The following is an 18,212-nucleotide window of genomic DNA, read 5'->3' as shown; positions in this document are numbered from 1 at the left end:
CAGTTTCAGGGGTAACTGAATCAGCAGAGGACATACCCTGGATGACACAATGGGGCCCTGAGATCCAACCTGCCCTGAACTCTGACCATCCTTGCTGGCCAGTTCATGGCTTGATATGGATATCCTGGGAGTCTTCGTATGCTGCTCCTTGGAGTGTATTTCAGAGGAGTCGGGAAGGAAAGGGGAAAGGTTAAACCTGGCAATGTGCAGTGGATCTTGGACTCTAGGACATTTCCTGCTGGCTGATCTATGGTATTGCATGGAAATATCGACCCGTGCTAGACAGCTAGCTCCAAAATGCCAGGTAGACCTACCCTGAGAGAAATAATGGTAAGAAATCAGAAACCTGCATAAGAGATTCATCCTAGAAGAAGGAGGTTAAATGAGAAACAGAGGTATGCCTCACTGCTGGTTCGAACAAAGACACTGGGTCAGAATGAATTGGAAACACTGTTCTACAGCCTATGCAAGGGATCAGAAAATTCCAGGAAAAAATAGGTTAATCTGTGTCTCTTTTGCTTTCTCTCTAGAGACATCTGCTAAGGAAGGGCTTTTGTTATGGTGTCAGAGGAAGACAGCTCCCTACAAAAATGTGAACATCCAGAATTTCCATATCAGGTAAAGTTGGTTGTTTTGTTTTTTTTAAATAGTATTTGGCTTTCTGATCCTCGTATGTTCATAGGGCTTTTGACACTATTCAGCATCTGGTGTAACTAACCTCTCAAAGAAGTTCTGAGACTAGTTGTTGTTCTGATATTCTGTAGGAGAAAAGTAGCACCTACTGATTTGCCCAATGTTCCACAGCAAATCAGTGGCAAACCCCACAACAGGACCCAGTTTCCCTGCCTCCCAGTCCCTTTCTCTAACTACAAATGCTGCCTTTGTCAAATACTTTGGAGCATTAAGCCCACTGACGACTCTATTGGTGTTTGTAGGCTGCTTATGAAATAGTACTTCCCGAGTGAAGCTACAAACATTTTTGGGAGAAATTTCCTAAGGTCACGTCTATATTAGAAACTTGTATCTGTATAGTAATGTTGGTTAGGGAGGTGATTTTTTTGGTTTGTTTTTTGGTTTGTTTTTTTAAACAATATTTCTGTACAGGTAAAAGCACTCACGTAGACGAAGCTATACTGGTATAAGAGTGATTTTGCTATTACAGCACACTTTGCTTGGAGAGCCTGTTTAAGCTATACCTGCAAAAGCACTTTTTTGCCTGTCCCAGTAGAGCTACCTCAGCAAACCTTTTCTAGTATAGACGGGGTCTAAGTTTGGGATCTGTTAAGCTATGCAAGTATCACCATGGGGGGACCCTGCTAGTGGGGGTGATGGTATAAAGTTAACGTTAAACAAATCCTTACAAAAAGCATAACGGTGTGGAATGATCCTGTCATAGTTGGACGGGGGAGGAGGACAAATTGACTAGGATTGCCAGTTTTGTTTATTTTTGTTTTTTTCCTTTTCCTCCACCTTTTGAGTTCTACTAAATAAAAGCCCATCCCTCTCCACAGGCAAAATATAGGTAATCTTTTGTATTAATCTGACATTACACCGATCAGGGTAGATTGATTTAAATCATCAAGTGTGAAGCCTTCATTTAAATAATCAGTATTAATTAACTTTTCCATTTGTACTTCAGTTTTATTTTTTAAAGAAAGATGAATTCTCATTGGTTGATATAACCATTAAAATGTGTTTGATTTACAGCTAAAATAGAGCCTTCACACTAGATTGGGTACTTCTTTTTGCTATGTAGTAGGGTACACTATTGGTATACATTTATTTAAGCAATTATACAGCATAAATATTTTCAGATTCATATTAATTGTACGTTTTTAGCATGTTAGAAAATGGTGAATGATGGGTGGAGTCATAAGAATATACATAATTTTGAGAACTGAGCCAATCAGAGCTCAGGAAGGGAAAAGCTATAAAATAGGAGTATGAGACCACCCAGATGGGCTCAGTGGGTGATCCCAATGAGGTAGATCGGGGCGGGCAAACTTTTTGGCCTGAGGGCCACGTCAGGTTTCCAAAATTGTATGGAGGGCTGGTTAGGGGAGGCTGTGTCTACCCAAATAGCCAGGCATGGCCCAGCCCCTGCCTACTATCTGACCGCCCCCCCCCCCCCCACCACCCCCTGATGGCTCCCTGGGGACTCCTGCCCCATCAACCTGTCCCTGTCCCCTGACCACCCCCGGACGTCCCACCCCTACTGCCCCATCCAACCCCCCCCACTCCCCCTAATTCCTGACTTGCTCCCCAGGACCCCTGCCTCATCCAACCACCTCTTCTCCCTGTCCCCTGCAGCCCCATCCAAACCCTCCTCCTTCCTACTCTCCCCCCGGGACCCCTGCCCCATCCAACCCCCCTGTTCTCTACCCTCTGACTGCCCTGCCCCCTGACCACAACCCCCAACTCCCCTGCCCTCTATCCACCCCCCCTCCCCCCCCGCCTCTTTATCGCGCTGCCTGGAGCATCAGTGCCTAGAGCACCAGAGCGTTGCGCAGGCAGCACAGTGCGCTGAGGCTGCGAGGGAGGTGCGGGGGGCTAACCTCCCGGGCCAGGAGAACAGGGGCTGGGCAAGAGGGTCCCACGGGCCATAGTTTGCCCACCTCTGAGGTAGATGATGGTATCTCCTGGAGTCAGAGGCCGGGTCCCAACGCCTGTGATGACTTTGCCGGTCTCTTGCACCTAGTAGCACAGCCCCAGGGTCCCCCACAGGATCAAGCCCTTAATATAGTACGTGAGCTATTGTGCCATATTTACAAAGCTTGACCTCAAATGTTGTATATTTTCCGCCGGATTCTTTCCTTATATAGAAAAGCAGTCTTTACCTAAAGTTTCTCTGATAGACTCATGGATTCAGCATATTTATTTTTTATTTAAATATTTTAAGAGATTATAATAAATTTAGGCCTTAACATATTTTGTATTAAATTGAGATTTCATTTTAAATGGGTTTATTTTTTAAGACTTTTTTATAATTTAAATAATAGAATAAAAAATCCATTTTTATCCACCCTGATTTTGGTCTATTTTTTGTCCTCCCTTCTCCTACCAGCTTTGGATTCTATGCTGAGGACTGGGGAGGGAGGGGAGAGATGAGGGAGGTCAAATATAGAGCTGATCATAGCCAATAGCAATTGCTCCTCCTCATTCTTGATCTATCCTCTCCTAGAAGATCTTTGGTTTGCATATCAAGACTTTTTTCATCCCTAAGCTCTGTTTCTGCCCTTGAGTGCCTGGGCACTCTATTTAACAATGAAAGTTCTGTGGTGAGTGAGAATTGGCATTAGGGAGGCGGCTGCACTAAGAACCTGGTCCTACACCAAGTCAGTGAGAGCAGGGTGGGGGTCTAAAGCAGAGGAGAGCCTTGTCCACAGTTGAGTACTTACAGAAATTGCTATAAGCTAATGAGCCCAAGGGTAAAGATCTAGACTCCCAGAATCTTGTCCCCATCTGTCATGCCCCCCCCACCCCCCCATGTGTCTTCCTGACTGAACGCTGTTAATTGTGCTCTCTTCCATCTCTTTCGCAGCTGGAAGGATGGCCTTGGCTTCTGTGCTTTGATTCACAGACATCGCCCAGAGCTCATCGACTATGGGAAGCTGCGAAAGGTACTAGCTTAATTTGATTTAAGTTAAGGAGCAGAGACCCTGGATTTGTTGAAATTAAGAGAGACTTGAGCTAGCTTGACAAACCAGGAGGAAAACTTAAACTTGCCACTGAAGCTGAAAATATCTTGCCTAGGGGAGGAAAGAGGGGAGAGATCAATAAATTCAGCCTCACTGAAAAAAACTTTATGAATTGCCTACTGCCATTCCCTGTTTTCACAATGATTTATTGGCAGATAAGAGGAGGGTGTGGTCTGTAGGAAGTATGGATCACGTGTGCCGAGGTCCAATGTGGCAAAATCTGTTAACTCAGTGATGCCAATTCTTTTATGCTAACCTTGTGTGCAAATTACATGAACTAGCCAGTCAAGTCAATGTTAGGTCTGGAGCAAAAAGGATGGGGCAGGTTACCTGGCTATGAGGTTCCTTTTCACAGAACTAGAGTGAGAAAGGCATATGTGCATTCTTTGCCATCACTTGAAATCTCGTAATGCGCTGCCTCCCTAGTGTGGTTAGTCATCTCTGCTGTAGTGTTGGGCTCTTCCTAGCACTTGGATTGGCGCATTAAGCAATTGAAAAGTGTTTATAGGAAAGTTTGATTCTACTTTGAAAAACAATTCTATTAAAATGGGATCTTCCTGCTCAAAAGATCAGCTCCCTGGTGTATTTGAGGCAGATCGGATGACTTGGTGATGAGAGTGTTTATTGCTTTGTATACCTGTTAGCTCTCCTGAGCCAGCACAGTATGAAAGCATGAGCTGGATTCTATGCCTACTTCTGCATTGTCAACAGAACAGTGTACTAAGTTCCAAGTATTTATGCCTGTGCCTACTCGTTGAAGGAAATGAGTGTCAAGTGTCACTGAGGGCAAGAATTTGTGATACTTGGAAACTGAGCATGTTAAATATAGAAATCATTGGGATCATAAGCATAGAACCCCATCGTTAATGGATCTCAGTTCTTGTAATGGTGGCGGCAAGTGGATGGGACCAGTATGCAAATAAGTAGAGTGCAAAAGAGTTAATTAAATCAGCTGTCTGTGTGAGATGCTAAGTGCACAATGCCTAATACTCCATACAATCAATAACTTCCGAGGTGTTCACTGTCTTGCAGAGCAGTCAATTTTATTTTCTATCGGTTTTACCGTCTTGGGATCAGCACTTGATGAATAAACAGTGGAGGTGGACCCCATCTGTTTATACAAACAGCAGCAACAAAAGAAAACAGGTTAAAGTCAACCACGTTTTCATTTTTTTTTTCCCCTTTTGGAAAAATAAGGCAGCTAAACAAGGGGTCTTTGAAAATGAAAAATCTAGCAGGGAAACCACTGAGTTCCCCTACTAGAAACAAAAGCCAAAGCCAAATCACCCTGCTGTGAGGAAAGGGAAAGGAAGTTTAGCTGCTCACGTAGCCTGACAGCTTTTCAGAATGAAAACGAGTGGTTGTCCTGTCCAGATGGAGGGCAAGAATTTGGTCTGAGGAGAGATTGACAACCCCTGCTCTTCCCCTGTCTCCTGCCCTTCTTGAAGAAGGTTAAAAAGAAACCTTCTAATGAGAGAAACTCATCAGACCTTTTCTACTGCTTCTTGTCCTCTTTCTCATGGTTGTTTTCCCTTCCCTGTGCACTTTTCTCACCACTGTTGTTCCTCTGCCTCTTCCCCTTGCTCGTTTTGGCTTTGCCTAGACTAGAAGTTAAAGGTGTCTTGTTAGCATGTTGTCTACAGCAAAGGGGTTGGCTGAGGGACACTGTCTTTAACACACGCTAAACTGGTTGAGCTAAAGCCTAGGAAGAGTGTAGCAGGTGGCCTAGCTCTAACTCTACCAGTTTAGCTCATGTTGAAGACCACAGGGGGCCTTCTCCACGCTACACTTTTACAACATGTCATCTAGGACAGTGGTCTCCAAACTGGGGTGCACAAGATGATCCCAGGGAGTGCGCGGCAGCAGAAGTGCCGCCGGACAGCACTCTGCTGCTTTTATTCTTTGGCGGCAGCTCTGCCCGTCCACGGCTGGTGTTCGTAGGGTGACCAGACGTCCCGATAAAAATTTGTAGTTCTTTGTCCCGCGTCCCGACCGATGCATGGTTTGTCCCCGTTCTGGCGGGGTTTTTTTTTTTTTTTTGCTTCCCCCAGGTCTTCTGGTCATCTTCTGCCGGTGGCGCATCTGCGGCAGGTCTTCCGGTCTTCACCCTGGGGGTGTGCGAGCCAAAAAATTTGGAGACCACTGATCTAGGATGTTGCTAACATGGCTCTTTTTAAATCCTAGTCTCGGCAAAGCCATTTCTCCCTCCTCAGATCCTTGCCTTTTGTCTCTTCAGTTCAGCTCACTTAATTTTCTCCACCTGCCCCCTGGAGACTGCTGTTTCCTACCAGAGTTTGGAGCCTTTCCCCTGGTTCTGCTTCATTCCCGCTAGAGCGGGGTGGCCAACCTGAGCCTGAGAAAGAGCCAGAATTTACCAACATACGTTGCCAAAGAGCCACAGTAATACATCAACAGCCCCCCATCAGCTTCACCCCCCCATTCCTAGAGCCTCCTACCCACCAGCAGCCCCACTGATCAGCACCTCCCCCTCCTTCCCCTCACCTTCCAATCAGCTGGTTCATGGTGTGCAGGAGGCTCTGGGGGGAGAGGGAGGAGCGAGGGCACGGCAGGCTCAGGGGAGGGGGCGGGAAGGGGTGGCGTGGGGGCAGGGCCTGTGGCAGAGTCAGGGCTTGAGCAGTGAGCCCCCCCGGCACACTGGAAAGTTGGCGCCTGTAGCTCCAGCCCCGCAGTCGGTGCCTGTACAAGGAGCCGCAGATTCACTTCTGAAGAGCCGCACGCGGCTCCGGAGCCCCAGGTTGGCCACCCCTGGGATAGAGCTTTTGGATCAGTAAGGAGGAGGAGAGCAGCTGGGTAGCAGAGTAAAAGACACAGTTTATCTTTGTAGATAAAATGAAGGGAATTGGGCATGTTCTGGACAGATACAGCTGAAGGGAGAGACAATTGTCCACATAAAGGAATCTTTGAGATAAGATGGGGATTGTGCTCTTTCAGTGAAGCTCAGACTAGTATTATAATGGGTTTAAGAGGCAGCAGGAAAAACTGACATCTCTTCAATGAAATGTTCACACCTGATGTCCTATTGAGCTGCATCACTAAAAGCTGCAAAAGGGCTCAGCAGTTCTGGAACACATCTGAGCCTTAATAGGCTTGGATGGCAGCAACTACTTGATATTGCAGCTACTTGTTTTGGACAAGTGATTGCTCTTCATGGCTCTGGTTAACGGTAAGGAAGATGTTGGGGTGAATTCTCTTGGCATGCTGACAGGGAGCAGTTTGTCAGGAGTTGGGTTTTCCCTTCCCCCATCTCTCCCCTATCTTTAGCCCAATCGCAAACCACATTTCTGATCTCTTCATTCAGCATGAAGATTGAATGATGGCATAATCACTCCTCCAGTACTATAATCAGTCCATAAACTTGGCCAGTATAAGATTCATATTGCCATATTGGATGCTTCCTAATTTGTTTAAGACAACTCCTGAAAACATAAGTCATACTAATTGGATTTTTTTCAGTTTCTGCTGCTCTGACAGATACAGTAAGTGCTCTGTCTCTCCACTCCCACCCCCCTCCAACTCCTTCCAGATTGCTGGTTGATAGAGGAATTTTTGTATTGGTGACATTGCAATAATTACCATGGTAACATCTTGTGATATGGGGACTTCAAGCTTACTGGAGGAGGAGAGACATCTCTGAGTGTGTGAGTCAGGGTTGTGGGGTGGTGGGGGAAGGTGGAAGCTGTGGGAGAATCTAACATGAATGTCTCCAGTCAGCAAAAGCAGAGTGCACAAGATAGCTGGCCAGGTTTACCAACGATCACAGCTTAAATAGTGGAATCTTTAAACAAGTAAAATACAGCTTTCCTTAATGTTGGCTCAGACAGACTCTAGCGAGCTGTTCCTCTCTTCTTCCCTCATCTACTTTAAAGCTTATCTGAGGCAAATCGGTATCAAAGTGCTTCTGCTGGGCCATACCCCTTTAAACATCAGTCTTGTGTGTTCTTTGGGGTGCACGGCCCTAGAAGGAATTGGAGATGTTAGAAAAATATCTCTCTAACTTATAGCAGCAGGACATACCAGGGAAATGCACAGATTGCATCTCTGTAGTCTAGCAACACTAGAAAATGACCTATTGCTGGCAATGGTTGTCTGCAACAAAAACCAGTGCAACAAAAAACAGAACTGCAACTGGCCTCCCTTGCTCCTCCTCATCTGGTGTTGAAAATCATTATCTGCAAATGTAGACAAGGCATTTTAAAACCAGCATAGAAAAAGTGACCAGTAGTACCATGTTCTACCAGGTCGTCATACTTTTTGAAATGCCACTGAACGCATTTTGGTTTGGTCTACACTGATACTTAGACTGTGTTCAGTACTGTAACAGTACTGGGACTCTCCAGATGGTGCTATTACAGATGGCCTTCTTGGCTCTGTCTATCTGAATGTGTAGGAGTTAGAGCTTGAAGTGCTTATTGTTAATTGTGATGCACTCCTTTTTAGATGTTGACTGTATTGCCAACAGAGTATTTTTGCCGGTGTCTCTGTATGTGTCCGTTTCACTGATAAAGTTTGCAGATGACACACAAACTGGGGGTCAGTCAGTAATACAGAGTGATCTAGACTGCTTAGTAAGATGGGGGAACAAGCAAACAATACATGTTTTAATACAACTAAATGAAAACGTATACATCTAGAAACAAACAGTGTAGGCCATAGTTACATGATGGAGGATTCGATCCTAAAAGCAGTGACCGAAAAAGATTTTTGGGGTAGGAGACGCACAGTGAGCTGAACATGAATTCACAGTGCGTCACTGTGGCCCAAAGGGCTGATGTAACCTTTGGATGATAAATAGGGGAATCTTGAGTACAAGTAGAGAGGTTATTTTTCCCTATATTTGGCACTGGTACCACCACTGCTAGAATACTGTGTCCAGTTCTGAGGTCCACAATTCAAGAAAGACTTTGAAAAGTTGGACAGGGCTTAGAGAAGAGCCATGAGAATGATTAAAGGATTAGAAAACTTGCCTTATAGTGATAGACTCAAGGAGCTCAATCTGTTAAGTTTAACAAGAGACGGTTAAGGGGTGACTTTGAGTACGATCTAGCAGAGAAAGGTATAACAGTCCAATGGCTGCAAGTTGAAGCTAGACAAATTCAGACTGGAAATAAATCCTAAATTTTTAACAGTGAGAGTAATTAACCATTGGATGAATTTACCAAGGATCATGATTGATTCTTGATACTGGCAATTTTAAAATCAAGATTGGATGCATTTCTCTAAAAGCTCTGCTCTAGGAACTATTTTGGGGAAGTTCTCTGGCCTGTGCTATACAGGAGTCAGACTAGATGCACACTATGGCCCCTTCTGGCCTTGGAATCTATAAATCTACTTATTTTCTAAGGCACAGAGTTAGTGCCTACAGGTTATACCTACGCAAAGAAACAAAAAATTGCTACATGGTGCCAAAATATTACACATATTGGTTTAGGGGGAATTGTTTCTGAAAACCGTAGATGTTTCAATGTTCTAACCTAGATAAGACTTTAGTGTGGGGACTGCACAATGACCAGTGCTGCAAAGGGCCCACAGGTGCGAGACCAGGCTCTTTTTCTTTCATAATTGCTTCTATCCAAGCACATTTAGCTTACACCCTCCTGCTTTGCTTGGTCCAAGAGAGGTGGCTTGTTAATCCAATTTCACTTGAAGCTGCATCTCCTAGGTCACTGCAATAAGCAACTGCACCAAGCCTTAAGTTTGGGAGTTAAGGGGCACAGAAAAGCCAAATATGAAGGATAAACTGTATGGAATTTCTTCATCTCCTAGCACTGGGGAGGATCAGGGCTACACCACTCTTATATTGATGAGAATGTGCTGAGAGAGAGAGTCTTCACACTATCCTGAAAACCTGTTAGTGTTAAACACTAGTTAAACACTACCAACTGCCATGTAGACTGTCCACCAATAGAAGCTACTGGTTCCAGTGCCAACAACATAAAAGTTGATGGTATACATGTTATTTAGTCTCTTTGGCAGCTTATTTCACACAAACGGAATGATTTTTGGGAGCATAACCACCATGATTGTGTGGCTATTGCAATATTTTCACAGAATAAGACTAAATCTCATTTCCATAGCTGTTTGATGCAAAGCTGAATAATCTGTAGTCCGAGAGTTCTCAGACTGGTTGGGAGGCATTAGATAGTTGGTATCTATGTTTGAACACTTAATGATTTCTCAGGGCTTTTTTTTCTGATGACTCCTGCCTTTGGAATGCTAATCCCTTGTTTGGTCCTTTAGAGTCTAGTTATCTTCATGGTATGGTCAAGGCACGCTTACTTTCTTTAGGATTTGACTGACTACCTTTTAAGCTCTGTAACTGAAGTGCATTTCTGCCCTGGTAATAGGTATAATAGAAATTAATTAAAATATGCTATATGTTTTCAAGGGCCAGGTAGTGTCTGGTAAGTGGGAATACCTTGGATGGAGGTTTAATACACATACAAAAGACAGGACCTTTACTTAAAAAAAAAAAAAAAAAAAAAAAAAAAAAACGAAAAAAAAGATCTTGTAGAGTAAAGATTTGTTCTGGGTGTCCTGGGAAACTGCCTTTTCCTCCCACTCAACTGTGTGCAATGAACTGTACACTGGCTGGTAACCGTACTCAAGCCCAGAGGTAGCTGCCATCATAGTGTTGCTAGATGTAAATAGTTGGTGAAGCATTTTGAAATTTTTTGGGGATAAATGCTGTTTAAATGTAAAATACCATTGTTACTATCAATATGACATTGCATCTATAGTAGGGCAAATTAAATCTTTTAATTAGGCTGTGAGATATGCATAACTTTTCCTATTGTTGCATCTTTATATCAAGATTGAGTGTCTTTCTAAAATATATGCTCTACCTCGGTGGTTCTCAAACATTTGTACTGGTGACCCCTTTCACAGAATATGCCTCCGAGTGTGACACCCCCTTGCCCCTTATAAATTAAAAAAACTTTTTTTAATAGTTAACACTATTATAAATGCTGGAGGCAAAGCAGGGTTTGGGGTGGCAGCTGACAGCTCATGATCCCCACGTAATAACCTCATGACCTCCTAAGCGGTCACGGCCCCCAGTATGAGAACCCCTGCTGTAAATCAAGCGGAAGCTATGGGCTTGATGCAGGAGTGGGCAAGCTTTTTGGTCTGAGGGCCACATTGGGGTTCCAAAACTGTATGGAGGCCCGGCTAGGGAAGGCTGTGCCTCCCCAAACAGCCTGGCCCCCACCCCCTCCCACTTCCCGCACCCTGACTGTCCCCCTCAGAACCCCTGACCCATCCAACCCCTCTGCTCCTTGTCTCCTGACTGCCCCCTCCCAGGACCTCCCACTCCAATCCCCTCCCCGTCCCCTAACTGCCACGACCCCTATCCTCAGCCCCATCCAATCTCCCCTGCTCCCTGTCCCCTGACTGCCCCCCGGGACTCCCTGCCCCCTTACCATGCCGCTCAGAGCACCACGACTGGCAGCTGCGCCACCCAGCCAGAGCCAGCCACACTGCCACACAGTCTAGAGCAGCGCTGCCTGGCAGGAGCTTGCAGCCCACTGTCCAGAGCGCTGGCAGCACAGCGAGCTGAGGTTGCAGGGGAGAGGGGACAGCGGGGGAGGGGCTGGGGGCTAGCCTCCCTGGCCGGGAGCTGTGGGCTGGGCAGGACAGTCCCTTGGGCTGGATGTGGCCTGTGGGCCATAGTTTGCCCATCTCTGAGCTATTGAGTGGAATTCTATGACCGGCAGGAGGTCAGGCTAGATGATCATAATGGTCTCTTCTGGCCTTAAAAGCTAGGAATCCCCACACCCTTTAGATTCTTTTGTTAAATCTGTTTGCAAAGTTGACTCCTAGCCAATCAAATGCATACACTTGTGATTCCTGTTAATGCCATCAGTCACGTGGCTGAGTCCCCAGGCACTGCTTTTAAAATGAACCCATTTATTTAATCTGCTATGGTGCCTGCTGCATCATATATGTATTTCTGTCAGTCCAACTTAGTTATCTGAAGCAAACCAAACAATGATGCTCTCTGGTTTCAGAGAAATATTGTTTCTCTTGCTGCATTTTGATGCTAACACTCTGGCTCTTCCTTTCCTAGGATGATCCTCTTACTAACCTAAACACAGCCTTCGACGTGGCTGAGAAGTATCTGGACATCCCCAAGATGTTGGATGCAGAAGGTAAAGTAGAATCCAGTTTTTGTTTTTGATTTTGGTTTTTCCCAAGATATTCCCCGCCTCTTCTAGTTGGACATGTATTATTCCAGATCTTCCTAATCTTGAATGCCCCCTCCATCCCCACACCCCAAACAAATAGAATAAAGGTTACAACAGAAAAATGAATCTCTTGTTCTATTTCTCTCTTCCTCCTGTGCCCCTCATTCTCCCATGTCTGCTCAGTAGTTTTTAATCTGGGGCTGATACAGTGGGCAGAGACACGTAATACTTGGATATATCTATCTGACTGGGGTGGTGCTCCATACTGGATACCAAACTGATTTGTGAACCAACACCACATTATGTGGTGGCCCTACATATAATGAATGGGAGAAAATATCAAAACAGACCAACTTCAGTTATTTCCTAAATATTGTCATGGTATCATTGTCCCCATCGTACTGTGCTTGATACATGTTGGCATCCCATCTCTGGCCCATAGCTCCCTATTAGTTACAGTAAAGGCTCCAATTTGGGTTGGATCTAGTCTTCAGTTTCCACAAGCCAGACTCCTGATTACAAGAGTTTGCTTGTACCTAATACTAATTTGTCATCTCTGTAGTCAGAAGCCTGCACTGTCATTACTGCCATTTGTAAAGGTTTCCATTCTCTTGCCATGAATCTAAAATTTACCTAAGATCTTGGTTTCCCCATATCCTTTCAAGATCTAGATTTAGTGGTTCAAGAGACAGTCCAGTGCAGGACATACTCTTCCTTCGATCGAGGATTTGTATCCTGGAGCCTTTTTTGGTGTAGTTGGTTGCTGCCATTTAAATGAAGCCATTTGTTGAGGATTAGAGGAGGGTGTGGAGAACGAATTTGGCAGGAACAACTCTGCCAGTTTTCTCTAGATTTCTCCAACCCACTCTTTTACCATGTCTGGTACTGTAAACTGCTTCCCTCTGAATTGCTCAGTCATATTAGGCATGAGAATACAGCACTGATCAGTTCTGGAAGCAAAGGGATGGATCCACTTTTTCAGAAGTGCCTCTTATAGAAAGTAACTGGTTATCTGAAGGCATTTGGGGCAGCAGGGATTACCTTTTAGAAACATGAAGGGTCCCGTTTGGAAGGCTCCAACTCTCTCATTTGCACTTCAGTCTGCTGGCCAGGTCTTCATTTGTACAGTGGGTATTTGCCCAAGGCCAGCTGACTCTGAAGAGGGAGGCTATGTTTCAGGCTTGGTTTGGGAAGTGAAGACCTGTGTAAAATAACATATCTCTGTGGTGGGGATACACACAATTAAAACTGGTTAACCAACGTTTGGACAACTAGCAATTTACTGTGCACACTTTTTTGATGCAGGGTTCCCAGCCTCAGTAACCAGTCATGCTTCCTCCTGCCCTTGCCCGCTCCTCATTGTTGTGATCCCAAGGAATTGCCATGTTTCTGGGATAGATTTTATTAGATGTCTCCCCCAGGTGCTCCCAAAGAAATCTACCCCAGAAATAACTGGGTCTAGTTTTGGGAATGATAGAAACAGATGGTTAAGGCCATGCAGGATTTCTCCTGCTTTGTCAGAGCAGCTCTCCTTCCTAAAGGAATAGAACAAATGTGTGTACCTCTGCAGTGTAAATACCGATGGCCTGATCTTAAGAGGTGTTGAGTTCCCACCGACAGTAATGGGACTTGGAACACTTGGCACCTTTTGAAAATCAGACCATCCATATGAGGGGGAGGAAAAAACTCACCTCAAGAACTTTTAGGGGACGGAGGAGTTGAATTATGCTAAAACTATAAACACAACAGCCTATTGGTGCTTTGCTGGGTTCATCCTACCAATTCAACTGACAGCTCTGCCTTGGCTGGATCCATCTAGAGAGGGATGAAATGTTCCAACATGAAACATACTGTGATCCCATTAGGTTTTCCAGGGGCTAGATTACACCTCCTCTTGGGAGTTTTGTTGATGAGGGAAGGGTTGCTGGAGAGGGTCAGGGAGTCCTGCATAAAGAGTGTGCAGAGTAGGACTTTCCTGTGACATGTACATGCCCCACACCAGGTGTCCTGGACCGTTCTGGCTCTCCTCCCTTGCTCTTCTCCCATCAGTCGATATGCTCTTAACTTCAGGTTTTTTTTGACAGACATTGTTGGAACTGCCCGCCCTGACGAGAAAGCCATCATGACCTATGTTTCTAGCTTCTACCACGCCTTCTCAGGAGCCCAGAAGGTATCGCAGGATTCCAAGCTCCCTCCACACAGCGCACCTGGTCCTGTTGCTAATGTCCAAACCTTTTTTCTTTCTCTCTCTCCTCTCTAGCTACGGGCATCTTTATATTATTTTTTGGTAGAGTTGGCTGTTGGTTCAAAGTGGTGTCCCAAACATAAGAATTTGGGGGGCAGGGATTGGGAGAGCATATCCCTACAGTCAGTGTACAATAAAGCCACAGGACTGCCGAGTGCACATTAATCCTGTGGTACTGGGAGCTCTGCCATCAAGATTCCCTCTCGACTAGCTGAGCTACTTGGCACCAGCTCCTGTCACACCAGTAAGACTAGCATTGGAAATCAAACCTAAATCTTTAACACAGTGTTGCAGTGCTTTCCCGGTAGGCCACCGAACTTGCTGTGCAGTTGCTGTGGTTCCCTTATGTTCAGACACTACAGCATACCACCACTGGAGTTTATTTCTGATGAATCCACTTTTTGGCGAGGGTGGGGAATGTGGCTGGGCAGGAAGTTTCAGAAAGAGCACAGAGTGGCAAAGCTAACACATTCACTTGCCCTTATACACATTCACCACACCTGAGCTATAGGGTCTCTAAGGCCTGGCCTACACTACAGGGGAAATTCGATCTAAGCTATGCAATTTTAGGTACGTGAGTAATGTAACTTAAATCGATGTAGCTTAGATCTACTTACCATCAGGTCCACACTACACGATGTTGATGGGAGACGCACTCCTGTCAACTCCCCGTACTCTTCTCGATCCGATGGAGTACAGGAGTCGACAGGAGAGCGATCTGCGGGCAGTTTAGCAGGTCTTCACTAGACCCATTAAATCAACTGCTGATGCATCAATCCTGATTCTCTTCCCTTACTCCTTGGGCATCTGTGGAAGTATTTCTTAGACTAACTGAGCCACTGGAGGGATATCCCAAATACTAAGCTGCCACTCTCGTTGCAGAGTTCAGCATAACACCTATTCCTTTTACACAGTGAACTCAGCCCAGCTTCAGCTTGCCTTTGAAGAGTTTATCTGACATACCCTCTAGTGCTGTGGCTCTCAAAATAGAGGGGATCACATATTGCATCTGAGACACCCGCTTTTCCCTTTTTCTTTCCTCCCTTTCCTCCCCCATGGTGGAGGTTGGACAGATGTGTCCTTGCTGTATTTTGCCAAGCAATTGCCTGCCGTTATGTAGTTACTTAAAGAAAGTATTGCTAAGTGAGACCTGATAAATCTCTCTCAAAAATCAAACACACTGTAACTGCTTCAGTGCCATAGGATTATCCAGTGCACACTGAAGCAGAGTCGGAAATACTCTGTAAGAAGGCAGTCTGATCTCTGCAACGGCCTGGCCACTTAAGACTCACAAGCCTTTCAAGAGAAGACTCTCAAAATGCTAAAGCAATAAATAAATTTTATTCATTCTCATGGCTGGGTCAGGCCCACTGACTGTGGGGCTGTGAAAATATGTAATTTGGAGGTTGGCTCGGAAGAAGAACTGGATGCTGGGAGGAGAAAGGGGTGGTACCACTTCGATCCACAGAGCCAACCCTGCTGGTCACTTTCTGATCCGAATTCCCAGCTCTCCGCATGGAAATCTATTTGGCCTGTCCTGCAATGCATGATGGGAAGTTTTCTCCCCCTCTCTCACACCACCCATGACTGTTTATTTTATTCTATGTGCTGCTTCTTACTTTATCCTTTCAACCTCTTTTCCTTCTTTGCACAGATATTATAGGCCCGCTAAGGCCGGATGAGAAGGCCATTATGACCTATGTTTCATGTTACTACCACGCCTTCTCAGGTGCGCAGAAGGTGAGACATTACTCCTAACAAAACCCTCCCTCTTCTCTTCCCTGCCCTCCCAACAGTTAACTCTCTGGGAAACATCTCAAACCTTTGGTCCATGAACATAGAGGCAGGGAATCCTATGCTGTCGCTGCACTGAGCGATCTAACCACATACATAGCTGTTCCGGGATGTATGATCTTTAACCTGGCTGAAGAAGTTATATGAGGAAACTATGGATTCAGAAAGTGTTCTTTAAACATACTTCAGCTCTTCCCTTTGTGCCTCTCTCTGCATCCACTCCCATGTGGTGGATACAAGATTCCAGTCCAGGGTGGGCACGACCCCACTGACGAAGCCAAAAGGAAGAAATTGACCTTTGGACTCCATCACTCTTGACTGGATGATGTGTATATCAAAGCAACAAGCTTAATTTCCGCCTTGTCAAGCACAGTCTTGTTCTGAAAGCTGATTAAGATGGGACTGTTGAGGGTCTCATTTTGCAGCTGCCAGCTTTCCTCCCTACTGAGCTCCCACTGGGTCAGTGGCCTCTTCCTGGGCCAATTTCCAACGATATGTGAGCTGCCTAGGAGGAAGTAGCCCATAATTTTCTACCCCTAGACAGTGCTCCAGCTGCGAGTTTCATCCCTAATTAGTCTTAGCTGAACCACCTGAACTTCCCTTCTCTTACCCATTTCTCCTCTCCTGGCTCCTCTCCTTTTGTTCTTTCCTTCCCACTCATTCACCTCCCTTCACCAACCACCTGTTTTTCCCTCCTTCTGTCAGCTTTATCTTCCGCAATATTTTCTCTGCTTTTACTCCAAGCCCCTTTGCCTGGCACTGGGTGGCCTACCCCCAAAGGAGTGGATTAGCCAGCTCAGAGATCCCTGCCTCCCACTGGGCAACAGTTTTCTAAAATGCCAATTTTCTAGTAGTACTTTTTATAGGAGGAAAGCTCTGTGCACTGTTAAGTGTAGGTGTGCATTCTCCTCCTCCCCTCCCCCTCCAAGCTCAAGGGGATTCAGACCAGGGGCTTTGGATATATGGTCCAAAGCCTGAGACTTAGACCCATCTCTAATTAACATATTACAAACAGGACAAAAATTTCCCTTCTTTCTCACAACTACTTTCTATAAAGGATGCACAGTCCACATTCTTCCCAAGGGAGAGTCATGTTGGCACCATACTAAGCACCTCAGGGCTACACGTAGTTTATACAAATCAGTGCTGATGGTAGCTAGCATCAGTTTTAATACCAAGATGCCACCCACAGGTTACAGGTTCCACATGTAAAGAGCTAGCTTGAACCATAAGAGTTTATTTTTTTTATTTTTATTTTTTATTTAGATCAAGCTGGAACATTGCATACTGGGACCTGCTCTGTTTTATGCAAAATAGGTGCAGCTCTGGTTCCTAGTAAATTGCAAATGTGGTACTCCATTTGGATAGTGCTGAAGTAGGTTCACCTACTTGACATATATGGGTTTGGTGGTGGCTTTGCCATGAGAATCCTGGCTAATAAATTATTTGAAACTCTTCACAGCAGGCTAAGTGGAATACAAGCCATCTGATGCTTTCCCATAAAGACCATTCTCCCAGAGCCCATGCCAGACTAACCACCAGCCGCAGTATTTTCCAGTTGCCACACACACAGTTCTTCAGTTTAGGTTGATGGCAAACCTAAAATGTGGGTAGAAGGTGAAAGAGCTGGCTAGGTTTCTGATGGCGTTAAAGGTGCTGCCCGTCAATCCTATGTTCTTCTCTTCTCCCGTCCCACTCCATCCTTTGAAAATATTTGCAGCAGCTCCTGTGCCCATTTCACCAATTAGTGCTGGTGCCAGGGCTTCTATTGATACTGTAAACAGAAACATTGTCTACTGCCACAATGTCTGAACCAAGTAATTGGAGTAAGAATCAGAGAATTTGCTTCTTAGCTATTAAGGTTTGAATCCATGTAGTCTAACTGGCTTATAGGGAGGATTAAAAAAAATTGATTAAATTGTCAATTTGCCAGCAATTTAACTATGACTGGAGGGTAGGGTGTAACTCCTTTTTGAAGCTCTCCCAGGGCCAGTCCTACATTATCCAGCTGTTGAGTGACAAGTTTAAAATCTCGGGCTAATACAAAGTGATTACTGAGCATGGTTCTCACTAGGTCTAGGAGCACAGTGTGTCTTTTTAAGCACTGCCGTCTCTTACTTGATTAGGTGAGTTACTGTGATGTCGCTCCATTTTTCATTCAGATTTCTCATTACTGCTACCAGCCCTGAAGGGGAGGTCACATGATCAGCTTTCTGCTTCTTTCATTCTCTTATACTGAGTCTTTAAAGGTACAGGGGCCCCAGCCTGACG

General features: G+C 45.2%; 1 protein-coding gene across 3 annotated transcripts in view; it reads left to right on the top strand.

The window, feature by feature from the left end:
* The window catches only part of ACTN1 (actinin alpha 1), a 130,627-nt gene that overhangs the window by 82,287 nt on the left and 30,128 nt on the right, over nucleotides 1-18,212 (top strand). For all 3 annotated transcript variants that reach the window (XM_077818725.1, XM_077818726.1, XM_077818724.1), the window contains exons 5-8: nucleotides 531-618; nucleotides 3,542-3,620; nucleotides 11,785-11,866; nucleotides 13,987-14,072. In XM_077818725.1, coding sequence (XP_077674851.1) covers nucleotides 531-618; nucleotides 3,542-3,620; nucleotides 11,785-11,866; nucleotides 13,987-14,072 — 335 coding nt within the window. The remainder of the gene's footprint in view (nucleotides 1-530; nucleotides 619-3,541; nucleotides 3,621-11,784; nucleotides 11,867-13,986; nucleotides 14,073-18,212) is intronic.

This window comes from Eretmochelys imbricata, chromosome 6 (genome assembly GCF_965152235.1).
Source record: "Eretmochelys imbricata isolate rEreImb1 chromosome 6, rEreImb1.hap1, whole genome shotgun sequence".
Taxonomy (NCBI): domain Eukaryota; kingdom Metazoa; phylum Chordata; order Testudines; family Cheloniidae; genus Eretmochelys; species Eretmochelys imbricata.
This window is presented reverse-complemented; position numbering and strand designations above follow the sequence as displayed.